The following is a 14,139-nucleotide window of genomic DNA, read 5'->3' on the forward strand; positions in this document are numbered from 1 at the left end:
AAAGTACTCAAGAGATTCAACATGACCGAGTCTCACCCCTTATATATCCCCATGGTCGTGAGGTCTCTCGGCCTGGACACAGATCCATTTTGTCCTAAGATGGACGATGAAGATGTCCTTGGTCCCGAAGTGCCATATCTCAGTGCCATAGGAGCTTTGATGTATCTGGCTAGTCACACACGACCAGATATATGTTTTGCCGTGAATCTATTGTCTTGATTTAGCTCTTGTCGAACCCAAAGGCACTGGGACGGGATTAAACATATTCTTCGTTACCTGCAAGGAACGAAAGACTTGAGTTTATTTTATACTAACAAAAACAAAGAAGGTTTAGTTGATTTTGCTGATGCAGGTTATTTTTCGGATCCACACAATGCTCGATCACAGACAAGCTATGTTTTCACGCATGGTGGAACGGCCATATCATGGTGTTCCTTGAAGCAGACGATCGCGGCCACATCTTCAAACCATTCGGAGATCTTGGCTGTTCATGAGGCCAGCCGCGAGTTGTTCAGAACAGGGGGAGTAATACGTGTTGTACTCTTTTTCTTTCACCATGGTTTTGTCCCACTAGGTTTTCCTGGTAAGGTTTTAATGAAGCAACATCTAAAGCGTATTACAATCCCTGTATGGTTATGGCATCCAAGGGGCGTGTTATAAATCATATTATGGATGTCCATAACCGGTCCGTTTCATAACCGGCCCAATGCTAGAGAGAGAGACTCTGCCGTAAGGAGAGAGAGAGAATCGGCATCTTGCATTTTCCTTATTAGATTATGATTTGTATTTTTTCCATATTTGTATTTTTTTTTTTTTAGTCTTTCCATTATTTTATGACGGTGTAATTTTCTATATATAAAGGGCTCATTATGTTTATGAATAATATAGAAACATAGATTTCATTATCTAGTTTCACAACACGAATTTGATATTTTTCTGTAATTGATGAAAGAATTTTCTATTTTCCAAGTATTTAACGAATTGTTAAATGAACTATAATTAATATAGCATTTATTTTATAGAAGTAATAATTAAGGATCTTTGTACGTGCAGAAGAAGGTGATGATTATTTAATTGAAACGTGACACGAAGCATAAACTTAGAGATATTTCCTCTCTTTTTTAAAGAATAACATAAAAGGATTCTCTTTTGTTTTTGTATTTGAAGCTTCTTTATGTGATTGTATTTACATTTTTTGTAGATGCTATTTTACGGGATTTCACTAACTATAACAATATATTTGCAAATCATAGGAAACGCAATTAGGATAAAAATATTAGTACACATATAGGTGATGATTGGTTCGACCGTGGTTTTAAAAATTTAACTGTAGATAAATCCGTTGTAGCTGTAAAGTTGTTATTGTAGACTTTTTCTGTAGAAACTTTTGATGTAGTTAAATTTGTTGTAGCTGTAAGTTATAGGCCGTAGATATTTTAAATAAAATATATGAAATATGTGTTGTATATATAAAATTATTAATTTATATCAATTAAAATAATTTATATTATTTTTTTATAAATTATCAAAATTTATTGTATTTAAAATGTGATATGTAAATAATATTTATATATCTTAATAATTTAAAAACACTCAAATTTAAAATTAAAATATTTATAAAAGTTTTTATTATGATTATATTATTTATTTGATATTATAAATTTTTTTTTTCATTTTACAGATTCTACAGCCTATAAAAAGAAGATGTATGATTTTTGCCTAAAATACATAAGAAAAAGTTTTGCTTTATTTTTTTCTGTAGCTTTAAAAATAAAGTTAAAGCATGATTGGTAAAACTAAATAAAAACTTGATGTAGATTTTAATTTTTAAAAGTAAAGTTACTTAGTGATTTAGAAATAAATAAAGCTAAAGTATGGAGATAAAGCCCAACCAATCACTCTTCATAATCAGGATAACTTTAAAAATAAAATTTGTACAGTTTACACATATACATATCTATTGTAAACTATGATTTTTGTTACCTTCTCCGTCCCTATCAACTTTAATGCACAGTTCTATTTAAATCTTTTCAAAATATGAGATGAAGGACTCATTGGAAGTTCGGAACACCCATAATATCAAGAGAAATGAACTCTTCCAACGTTAACTTCTCTCTACTACAAAGCCAACCAAATATTCCCCCAGAATTCTTCTGGCCGGAAAACGATTTGACCCCTTCAGAAGGAGACCTCAACCTTCCAATCATCGACATGAGTGGATTCCTGAATGGGGACGAGGCCGAGACACAGCGTGCAGCTAAGGCTGTAAGAGAAGCGTGCATGACTCACGGTACCTTTTTAGTGATCAATCATGGCTTCAAGTCGGGCTTGGCCGAGAAAGCGCTTCATATATCGAGTTTGTTCTTTGGACTACCCAAAGATGAGAAACTAAAGGCTTACAGGACCCCTGGGAATATCTCTGGCTATACCGCAGGTCATAGCCAGAGATTCTCCTCCAATCTTCCATGGAATGAGACTTTGACTGTGGCCTTCAAAAAGGGTCCACCTCAAGTTGTTGAGGATTTTCTAACATCAAAGCTAGGTGATCGTCGTCAAGAGATCGGGTAAATCAACTGCATGCATGTAGACCCTAGTCGATATATGATTATCTATTTTTATTGTATAAAGAAAATAAAATATTTGTTTTATTCCTTAGAACTTCCTGGTCACAAAATTTGTTTTTGTTTCAGTCAAGTGTTTCAGGAATTCAGTGAGGCAATGAACCATTTGAATCTGGAGCTGATGGAGCTACTAGGAATAAGTATGGGTCTAAAAGACCGGACATATTTCCGGAGATTTTTTGAAGACGGAAACGCTATCTTTAGATGCAACTATTACCCGCCATGCAAACAGCCAGAAAAAGCTCTTGGTGTTGGCCCTCATAATGACCCGACAGCTATAACCGTTCTGCTCCAAGACGATGTTGTGGGTTTGGAAGTCTTTGCTAGTGGAAAGTGGCAGACCGTGCGCCCTCGTCCGGGTGCTCTTGTTGTCAATGTTGGAGACACCTTCATGGTACGTTTCTATTTAATTAATACGACAACACAATTTTCTCATCAATTCAAAAATATTAGAGACAACTTATCAAAAAAAAAATTTCTTACCTTAACATCTTCCTCCAAAAAGAAAAAATTGTGGAAGACAACTTATCTTAACATCTTACCAAAAAATATTTTTTCTCAAGTTCATGCAAAAACCAGAGGTTTAAGAAAAATGGGATATTTATTAACTACCTGTGGAAGGAATTAATAAAATTTCTAATAACAGTGCGGTAAACATATTTTCCAAAAAAAAAAAAACAGTGCGATAAACATAAATTTGCGTACACTCTTTTTATAATATACAAGAATTTTTCTTAGGTTCACTCCTCGCTAAACAATAGTATTTAGTTATTTTAAATTCAATATCTTAAAAAAAACAAAATAATAAGAATTTGTAAAGTTATATTATGTTTTTAAAATAAATTAAAATACTAGTAATTACCGAAGAATTTTTGAAATACTTTTGTCCCCATATGCAGGCGTAAACATTTTATAATTACTTATTAATACATGCATTATTATAATGATAAATTATTATTTATACTTTCATTTGAAATTTTTACATAATATAATGTTTTGAAAATTTAATTATATACTGTATTCATTATAAAAGAATTTTACTTGATTAATATTTAGTTATTTATTTTCTGTTTTTAAATTTGAACTTGTGGAAGACAACTTATCATAATATTTTACCAAAATTTTTTTAAGTTCATGCAGAAACCAGAGGTTTGAGAAAAAGGCGATATTTATTACCTGTCGAAGGATACATCAAAATTCCTAATAACAGTGCTGTAAACATACATTTGAATACGCTCTTTTATAATATACAATATTTAAAGAATTTTTGGGAAATATATTACTTATTTGGTACTGATAAGACTAGTATAAATCACTTTTCTATGTATTTACGTTGATTTTGAAATAGAGTTACAATTTGATAGAACAATTTTAGTTGAAGTAATGTGTTATTTTGGATTTGATACGGAAGGCATTGTCAAACGGAAACTACAAGAGCTGTTTCCATAGAGCAGTGGTTAACATGGAGAAAGTAAGAAGGTCACTGGTGTATTTTTCTTGTCCTAGAGAAGACAAGCTCATCATTCCTCCTCCTGAACTTGTGGAAGGCGGAGAAACTTCTAGAAAATACCCTGACTTCACATGGCATCAGCTCCAGAGATTTACCCAGTCTGGCTTTCGAGTCGACAACACCACTCTCGAAAAGTTTTCTTCTTGGATCGCCTCCGACTCCTCCAAAAATTAAGCCGTCGACAAGAGATCAACTTCATTTGTACTTTATCCCTCTTTCCGGGTGTGTGTTATCATTAGCAGCTTGTTAATTATTACTCTAATTGTTTCTTATTAATAAAGAGAAATTCAGATAGTCATTTTTAAGTTTTTGTCACAAAAATAGCCGTCGATGAAAAAAATGACCAAAATAAGTTTTTTTAAAGGATAAAAATGTATTTTTACCCTAGAGTTAACTAATCTATAATTAGGGTTTAGAGTTAAGGGGTAGAGTTTTGGGGATAGGGTTTCAAATTTTAAAAAATGAAAAATTAATATTAAAATTTTCAAAATAAAAAAGAGTTATTTTGGTCATTTTCTTTTTTGAGAGTTATTTTGTGACAAAAACTTTAAAAGAACTATTTGATAGAATTACCCTATTATAAATGTTATAACGTTTTTTTATATTAGTTGAATATTTGGAGTTCATATTTATCAACTAAGATATATGACTATCTTCATAATATTTGATTAGTACTTCTTCTGTTTCATAATAAGTGTCATTCAAACATTTTTTTCTTGTTACATAAAAAGTGTCATTTTACGATTCCAATGCAAATTATAGGGTCTGACTGGTGACCATTCGGGAAACAAAAGAAACGAATAAAAAAGAAATGTACGAGAATAAAATAGCAGAAATGAAAATGAATGGTTGTTCCTTATCAAATTTAACAAGGAATAATTTTGTTCTTTAATTCTCTACAAAAAAAGAATGAAATGGAATAAGAGGGAATTATTATTCCTTGTGAATGGTAATTTTTTTAGGAACGTTAGGGAATGCATTATTTATCGCCGTTCCCTGGTCACCATTCATACCCTTACTTTCAGCTGAAAATTAATTGCAAACTGCATTATTTTTATAAATAATTTTATTTATCTCAAATACTATTGGTCAGAGATGTGTAATTAATAACAATTTATATATATTTCAGTAACTTTTTTAATATCCGTGAAAAATATCATTGTGACACTTATTCAGAAACGGATGGAATATTAATTAAAAGGGTCTAAAGAAAAATGTTGAATTAGCATATAATATTACATTCTTTTTTTTCATCATGGAAAATGCCGATCTATTACTCAGATAAAAGAAAATCTCGTAGATATGAGTCAGACCATTGATGATGATTTTAACATAGCCAAATAACTAAATTGGCATTAAGTGTCTGACTTGGTGAGAAAACTTGAGAAATCCTATCTAAAGATCCTTTGAGCTCTATTTTTCACACAACCAAGAAAAAAGAGTCTAGAGAGAAGTGAGAGCATGAATGAGTGTGCAGAGAGCGAAGATCAGAAGAGGAGCAAAGAATTTCTACGCCAGTAAACACTAGAGGTTCAAAATCTTCGAAATCCTTGAGATTCTTCTAAAGTGAGGGTATGATTAGTGTCAGCCCACTAAGCTGTATTTTGTCTTAGTTTTGTTTATTAGGATTAAAACTGTGCATTAAGGGAATCATTTATATAAAGTTCGTTCTTCGTTTCTCGAGGTGGTTTTCAAAGATCGAAGAACGTTCTTGTGACTGTAAGAATTTTGCATCTTAGATTGCATGTGTTGATGGTATGTTTACATTGATATGTTTTGTGAATGAACGTAGAAATGATCTTGAAAGAAATTGACATGTTAAGTTGAAAATGTTATAGGAAAAAATTAAGAATGACACTAATTAAGAAAAGTACGGGATTAGATCAATGAGATTAAATAAAGAAAGTAAGTTTTGGCTTCAGACCGTAAAATATGTTTATGATTGTGTTTTGGCTTTGGGTATGTATGTTGGCTTCGGCGGTGATGGACCACCGGGTCGGTGGACCTTAAGTCATATGTAATGTGGATTGCCGAGTATGTGAACCTTCAATTGTGGGGATTGTCGGGTTGGTGGACCTTTGATCATAGGGAATTTTGGGTCGTGGACCTTCGGTCATATGTTATGAGGATTGTCAGGTCGGTAGACTTTGATCAAAGGAATCATTGACTCTATGAAGTCGTTGGATTAATTATCCCCAACATTCAATGTGACTCTGGAAAATGTCTTTTGTTGGGGTCAAAATCGATCCTAGCAAAATCAATAGCTAAAATCACCCGAGAATTGTATCATTTACAAGAATGAGGCAGAAATGTTGAGATAGCACCGCATACGCTGTCCATACTTGGACAAAAATACGTAGAACAAACTCTGCATATTTCTTTGCGAAAAGGAAATAAAGAGATTTTTGTCCAAACAAGATTTATTCGGAAAAACATTCTTTCATGAGGTTTTTCCGAGAAACACCGTGGTTTTACGAAATAATATTCCGTAAAATAAACTTCAAAAATTTTCCATGGAATTTTTTTTTAAAATCTAGCAAAAAGAAGTTTTACGAAAGAATTTTTCATAAAATAAACTTCAGAAAGTTGCGACGGAATTTTTTTTGTAATACTAGCAGAACGATTCTGAAAGCATACGGAACCATCAATAAAGAACAGAAAAGGCAAGACAAGGGAAGAAAGTGGCCTCATTACGGGACCACATCCCCCTGCCTCATCTCCTTTCCTCAGGATTCGGCTCAATAAAAAATGGAATGTAGAAAAGAAAGGGGCGGAAGCGCAGGATCACATTTGCTTACCTCATCACCCTTGAGCTCTCTCTCTCCCCTCTTCGCTTTGCCTCATCGTTGTGCCTCATTGCCTGACCTCATCGTCTGAGCTCATTGCCCGACCTCATCGCCCGACCTCATATCATGAGCTCATCTCCCAACTTTATCACATGAGCTCATCGCCCTCAGCTCATCTCAATGGTCCCATTGCCCTCAGCTCCTCTCCGTGTATCACCACCATCAACTCCTCCCCGTGGCATCATCACCCTCAGCTCCTCCCCGTGGCATCATCACCCATGAGGCTCTCCCTCTTCCTCATAGCCTCACCACATCGCACATGAGGCTCTCTCTTTATTCATCATGTTCTCGTGTGGATTATGTCTGATACATTTTCATCGCAATCGAAGTTGCCGTTGAGATGTTACGTAGAAAACAATGAACACTTTTTTTCTCGTAACCACACGTCAAGTTGGAAATGGTTAACTTGAACACAGAAGGTTTTCGACAAAAAATGATTTTTATCATTTCATAGACCAACGACACAAAAAACTGCAACGTCGTGCAAACTGACGATTTTTCCAAAAAAAATTTGTACAAATCGCGTAAGTCGTAAAACGGTCTGAAATTGCCTAAAATACGATACGTCCCACTTACGACTTAGGATTTGAAACGGCCAATGTCAACGATGATTTATTTCACTTGGAGAGGATAATGGAAAGAAATAATGATGACGACCACGTGTAAGTTAGAAGAGGCTCAAGGAACAGCTCCTCGAATTAGGGTCAGACCGATAATTATCCTCAATCAAAAACCATCAGCATATATGAGGAGTTTTATGGCCCAATGCCATAAGGATAAGCAAGCTCGGCCAGGTCAAAGGATTCTCCGCGGTCTTCGGAAGCACTTAAGGAGGCCAAGAAAGAAGAAAATAAAGGAGGAGGAGATCAATGAGTGAAGACATACATTCTTAACCCTAGACACACTACACACTCGACCTTGATCTCTCCCTCTCAACACTTTTTTTCTTAGCTCTCAGTCATTAATATTCCATTAATTGTAACCTTTGTATTTCAATCAGTCTCCATGAATAAAGTCCATTTTTTTTCAACCGGAATCTGGTTACATCATTGTGTTCTGAGGATATCGTTGCGCACAGTATTTTAATTGATAAGTCACTTTGTTGATTTCTGCTAACGTGTCGCTCATTGCTGAAGTTTCAAGAAATTTTATAATTTGATTGGTTGATGTCTTTTAAAAGAAACACATAAAACAATTAATTTTTGTTAAATTTAAAATAAATTGAATATAATCATAAAAATGAAAGTAACATAAATAAAATAAATCATTAATAGAAGCCTCTAACCATCTTCTTGGAACTACACAAAATACATTTTTTATAGCTAAAGTAGTTTCGTTTTTCACGTGTTAAAATAAACTAAAAGGAAATATACAACCAATTATTTGAACCAATTGTAATAATACTTGCATTTAAGAAAAATATTTTTAGTGACTTATATTTATGTTGTTGAACTATCTTAAATTTCATAGCTCTTTTAAAAATAGATACTCAAATTTTTGATTATCAAACTATTAAATGCTAAAATTTTAATACTTCTAATTATTATTATACAATTATAACATTATAAACATAATATGTATTTTTCGTATAATATTATCATCCGCGAAATCGCAGGCAAACACATAATAAATAGTTAACTAAAATACTGAGTCTAACATATATTTTTTATTCGGTCAATATTAATGTTTTTATGTTTTGATAATTGCATTTGAAGTTCAGTTATGAATAAATTTGATTTGGAAGTTTAAACAATGTTATTTTTTCAAAAATAATTAAACAGTATTTGTTACGTTTATAGAGTTGGTAATTGTTAATTTTAATCTATACGTTTCATTACATTACGTATGATTCTCTTTAGTAAAAAACTTTGGTTTGTCATGAATTGATATGTTTGATGTTGTTACATAGTTTAAGGACGAGTCTCGTATGGTTGGTTGATAGACGAGTTTCCCAAAATTATTTGAAAGAACAAATAAATGGTTTGCCAAGTACATAAATTTTATTGAAAAATTGGAAATATACAGGTTTAGTTAATAATAAATTAATATTTGGCAATTTCGCTTATGGAAATCAAAATTCACAGTGAAGCCGAACAAAAAAAAACTATGGAGTTCGTTGCTTCTAGTTGATCGGACTGGCTTTGAAACCCTGATTCCGCCGGCGATATGCAATCGCAGAGTTTGGACACACTCCACTCCCTCAGTGAGCGTGATTGAATTGGATCTGGTAATGCAGTCCAGAGTGAGAAACTTGGTTTATAATTTGAGAGAAGCATTTGCTGTGTGGCTGGCACAAAGCTGTGTGGTTTAAGCATGCAACTCCTCGGTATTCTTTTATCCTCTGGACTGCGATTCATGGAAGACTCTCTACTGATGATCGCTTAAGAAGTTGGAACTTAAATGTGGATGTATCTTGTGGGTTCTGTAGTGAGCCACTAGAGACGAGGAAGCATCTGTTTTTTGAGTACTCTTACTCTATGGAGATTTGGGAAGCGCTTGTAAGAGGGGTGATGAGGAGTCTATATACGACGGACTGGGATAATCTCATTGGGCTGCTGTCAAACGACCCCACATGGGATAGTCTTAGTCTATATATCGTGAGGCATGTGTTTCAATCTGCAGTACATGCCATATGGATGGAGAGGAACAGAAGAAGACATGGAGAGAAGCCTGCTCCTGCTGTGCTTATTGTCAAGAAGATTGATAAAGAGATCGAGAAACAAGTTCACAGTGATAAGAAGGAAGGGAGATAAAAAAAAGTATGAGGGAGGAATGGTAAAGTGGTTCAGCACAAGATAGGAGTTCTTTATCATATTTTGAATGTTGCAGTTTTTTATTTGGGAAAGATATGAGTAGAAGATCTTTTTACCAATTTGAAACTCTAAAATAGGATGCACTTGTTGTAACAAGGTATTTTTCTTTTGAATTAAATTTAACATTCAATTCAAAAAAAAAAATTTATCATCCCTCGGTTTCTTACCGGCGAACAACTTTCTTTTCCAACACTTGTTTTAAAAAAAAATTATAGGACAGATGAGAGGTGTATTACAAGCTATGCAAGGTCTGTCTACTCCCTTCATAACCTGGGACCAAACTGGACAGACTTTCCTCGCTAAAACCACAGAGATGGTTCCAGGGCCGGCTTAACATTGTTATGGACACAGAGACTCAGAGATATTGCCTTAACCGAGGAAGTGAAGATCAACACTTCTAATGTTACCCTCACTCCAACACTCTTGGGGCTAACAAGCTCTTTATCTAGGTCTGTACAAGATTTATTCTTTCTTTCCATGTGCTAGTCTGTGTTCAGGTGCTGAATACCTTTTACAAGTCGTACGAGGTGCAATCCCTCAAGCTTACTTTGACTCAAGTTCAACTATTTCCGCAGCTGAAGTTGCTGTCCAACTTCTTGATTACCTTTACGAGAAGTTGGATCAAGTATGTCTTATACAAGGTGGTGAGGTGTGGCCTTCTTTATCATTATTTTTTTCTGTTTTTTTTTTGTTAATCACTTCCCTAATTGATAGTATCTTTACCAGGTGGAAGGATTTCACATGCTGCTGCAAATTTACTGCCATATATAGAGGGTTTGGACACATGGTTGTTTGAAGGAACTCTTGATGATCCTTTTGGATAGGTAGGTGTTCTATGCGTTGAATTCAACGAATATTGGTTGATGATGTTAAACTTTTGGTCGAGATGAAGATTCACTTTTGTTCTTCGCAGTTGTTTTTTACAGCCAAACAGTCGGTCTCCAAAAAAGATGCAGAGTTTTGGGAGAAAAGCTATATGTTAACGAGGGTGCCGAGCCCAAAATCTAGTCTAACTTCGCTAAATGAAAGAAAGGACTGAGTGGGAATGACCCCAGTTCAGTTTTTGACAAAGAAAAAGAGCAGAAGAATCGGGTGTTATGCCCACTATTCATAAAAGACATTTGCATGTCGATTGTTTCTGGTGGAAAGTCACTGCAGCTGATGCAGCATATTCCTTCCACGTCTTTAGAAACTTCTCCAGCTTTAGCTTCAAATATAAGTGGAGAGCTGGAGAATGGCATGGATGATAAAGATCTTCCAGTTCTCACATGCTCAGAGAGATTTTGGTATAAGTTGTTGGTCAGTGATGTGCATGAAAGAAGAGCTATGGAGGCCAAATCGGAACATCAGAGTGCATGTTATGTTACTGGTGCTAAGGAGGAAAAATTTGGTCTCACTATCAAAAAGGCGCTGCAGGGTTTGTTCTGTCATGAAAACCCTGTTGTTTCAGTATCTAAAATGGATCTTGAGAGGAATACAGATGCTTGGAATGTCTTGAACTTATCACACAATTGTTGTCTACCCTCTCTCAATGATGAGAGTTTGCTGAGTGCTGACTTCAAGGGGTCTGGCGTGGCTAGATCTGAGTATCTTTCTTCTCAGGATGACACCGAAGTTCTAGAAACGTTGTTTCCCTTCCCCACTTTGCTTCCGTCCTTCCAGGTACTTTGCTAGTGTGATTAGATGATCATTCTATGTCCATTCCTTCACTTTTCTTCCAAGTGGAAAACTTTCTGATAACTGACTTTAAAGCTTTGTTATCAACAACAAAGCTGAAACTCCGTATGTCAGAATTGCTACCTTACCAAAAGAATAGTACACTTCTTTCAAGAGTTCTCTGCCGGATGCTAAAGGCAGAGTCAATGGATACTCCACTTCCTGTTGTAATAATGCAAGAATGCTTCACAATCTACATCAGGACTCAGGAGGCAGGTATGGTGATGTAAGCTTGGCGTTTCCGTTTGTTTGTTCCTATGGCGTGCATACTTTTGTTACCTTATGAAATTTGTGTGTGTTGTAGGTGGACTACATTGGCGAAGTGATTTTGTCAAAACTATTGAATGAGTGGAGACTGATGCATGAACTTGCGGTGTTGCGTGCCATTTACTTGTTAGGTTCAGGTATGTTTATTATGTGCTTCAACCCCTTAGGCTTATAGAATCGTATCTAGAATCTTACTAAAATCATTAAATTTTTCAGGGGACCTTCTGCAGCATTTTCTGACTGTCATATTCAATAGGCTGGGCAAGGGAGAGTTATCAGATGATGATTTTGAACTGAACATAATCCTTCAGGTAACTAGGTTTGGTGAACTTTATAGTTATCACTTCTGAAAGTTTAAGAGATTTAAGAGATTTAAGAGAAATAAGATGAAGAACATGATGAGAGAATAGAGAGAGACACACAAGAATGAGGAACTTATTTCCTTAATCTTTTTGTTTGCACATACAATGGTTTTATATAAACATCAAACTCCAGAGAGATAATAAGATTTGCTGGATAATAGGGTATTCTAGGGGTTCCATCAGATCTGAATCCAAATTCAAATCTGTGTTCACACCTTAAAGTCAACACTCTCCAACAGCTCTTTTTTCGTCTCAACAACTCAGCCTCTTCATGTCATAAATCAGCCACCTCATGTAACTCAGTCGCCTCATGTCATAATTCAGCCACCTCATGTAACTCAGCCACCTGATGTCAAAACTCAGCTACCTCATGTAACTCAGCCACCTCATGTAACTCAGCCGCCTCATGTCATAACTGAGCCACCTCATATCAATCTTATTCATGTCTTCATGTCAATACTCCCCCTCAAGCTTTACCACAAAGCATGGTTAAGCTTGGAACCCATGAAGACATCCCTCATTAAAACCTTTTGTGTGAAAAACCCAATGGGATAAAAATACACAAAGGAAAAAGAGTAGATGCTTCATGGCTTAAGGGGATCATGATCTAGTTAAGTCTATGAGCCCCAATCTTGGGTGAATGTACTCACAGACTTTGATGCTTGCTCCTTTGGTGAAGATATCAGCTAGCTGGTCTTCACTTCTAGTGTAGCAAGGTAAAATGATCTTCTGCTCCACAGCTTGTCTCACCTTGTGACAATCCACTTCAATGTCTTTTGTCCTCTCATGAAACACTGAGTCTGAAGCAATGTGGATGGCCGCCTATTTATCACAGTGCATTGTGATTGGTGTTGTTGCTTCTATACCCAAGTCTCTTAGCAGGTTCCTGATCCAGATGAGCTCACTAGTAAGCTTCTTCATTGCCCTATACTCTGCCTCAGTACTTGAACATGATACAAATTTCTGCTTCTTGCCCTTCCAAGTGACTAAGTTGCCTCCAATGAAAGTGCAATAGCCTGTAGTAGACCTCCTGTATATCCTGTCACCAGCCCAATCTGCATCACAATATCCCACAATTTCTGTGCTCTTGTTGCAACACATCCATACACCTTGGCCAGGAGCTTCCCTTAGATATCTCAAGATCCTTTCTACCATATTCCAATGATGAATCTTAGGTGCTTGCAAACAGACTTGATTCACAGCAAAGCAGATGTCTGGTCTTGTGATGGTGAGATAGATCAGTTTCCCAACCATCTTCCTATACAACTTGAAGTCTCCAAATGGCTCATTTTCAATCTCCCCCTCACGCAACACTTTGTAGCCTTCCTCAAGTAGTGTTTTGGCTCCTCTTTCCCTAAGCTTTCCTCCTTTGTTCAAGATATCAAGTGTGTACTTTCTTTGAGATAAGAAAAGCCCCTCTTTAGAGCGGCATATTTCTATCCCTAGAAAGTACCTTAACTCACCCAAATCTTTAATATCAAAAGCAGACTTAAGAAAAGCCTTAGTTGAGATGATACCTTCTTTGTCACTCCCTGTGATGATGATATCATCTACATAGATCAAGATTACCACAATACCTTGCTTGCTTGTGAGAGTGAAGAGAGTATGATCAGGTTCTGACTTTACAAACCCTCTTCCATTAAGGGTTGTACTCAGCTTGTGATACCAAGCTTTTGGTGACTGTTTTAATCCATAGATTGCTTTCTTCAACCTTAGGACATTTCCAGGCTTGACCATGTCTTCCATACCAGGTGGTGGCCTCATATAGACCTCACCTTCCAGCTCTCCTTGAAGAAAAGCATTCTTGACATCCATCTGCCACAAATCCCACTCCAAGTTCACAGCAACTGAGAGTAGAATCCTTATGGTATGAAGTTTAGCTACTGGTGCAAATGTGTCTAGGTAGTCTTTTCCATAGACTTCAGTGTATCCCTTTGCTACTAGTCTTGTCTTCTTCCTCTTTGGTTGTCCATTTGCACGGTACTTGATGGTGAAGAGTAGGGG

At 35.7% G+C, this 14,139-nt stretch overlaps 1 protein-coding gene across 1 annotated transcript; it reads left to right on the forward strand.

The window, feature by feature from the left end:
• The first annotated feature begins 1,991 nt into the window (after positions 1-1,991).
• On the forward strand, positions 1,992-4,422 carry LOC106387435 (gibberellin 20 oxidase 5). Its single transcript, XM_013827299.3, has 3 exons — positions 1,992-2,564; positions 2,691-3,015; positions 4,033-4,422. The coding sequence occupies exons 1-3, from the start codon at positions 2,089-2,091 to the stop codon at positions 4,303-4,305; spliced, it is 1,074 nt and encodes a 357-aa protein (XP_013682753.2). The 5' UTR covers positions 1,992-2,088; the 3' UTR covers positions 4,306-4,422.
• The last annotated feature ends 9,717 nt before the right edge of the window (positions 4,423-14,139 follow it).

Source organism: Brassica napus, chromosome C6 (assembly GCF_020379485.1).
Source record: "Brassica napus cultivar Da-Ae chromosome C6, Da-Ae, whole genome shotgun sequence".
Lineage (NCBI taxonomy): Eukaryota > Viridiplantae > Streptophyta > Magnoliopsida > Brassicales > Brassicaceae > Brassica > Brassica napus.

Coding starts and splice junctions, on each gene's coding strand:
- LOC106387435 (XM_013827299.3), top strand. CDS start 2,089: ATGAACTCTTCCAACGTTAACTTCTCTCTACTACAAAGCCAACCAAAT. Junction 2,565..2,690: donor GATCGTCGTCAAGAGATCGG/GTAAATCAACTG, acceptor TTTTTGTTTCAG/TCAAGTGTTTCAGGAATTCA. Junction 3,016..4,032: donor ATGTTGGAGACACCTTCATG/GTACGTTTCTAT, acceptor TTGATACGGAAG/GCATTGTCAAACGGAAACTA.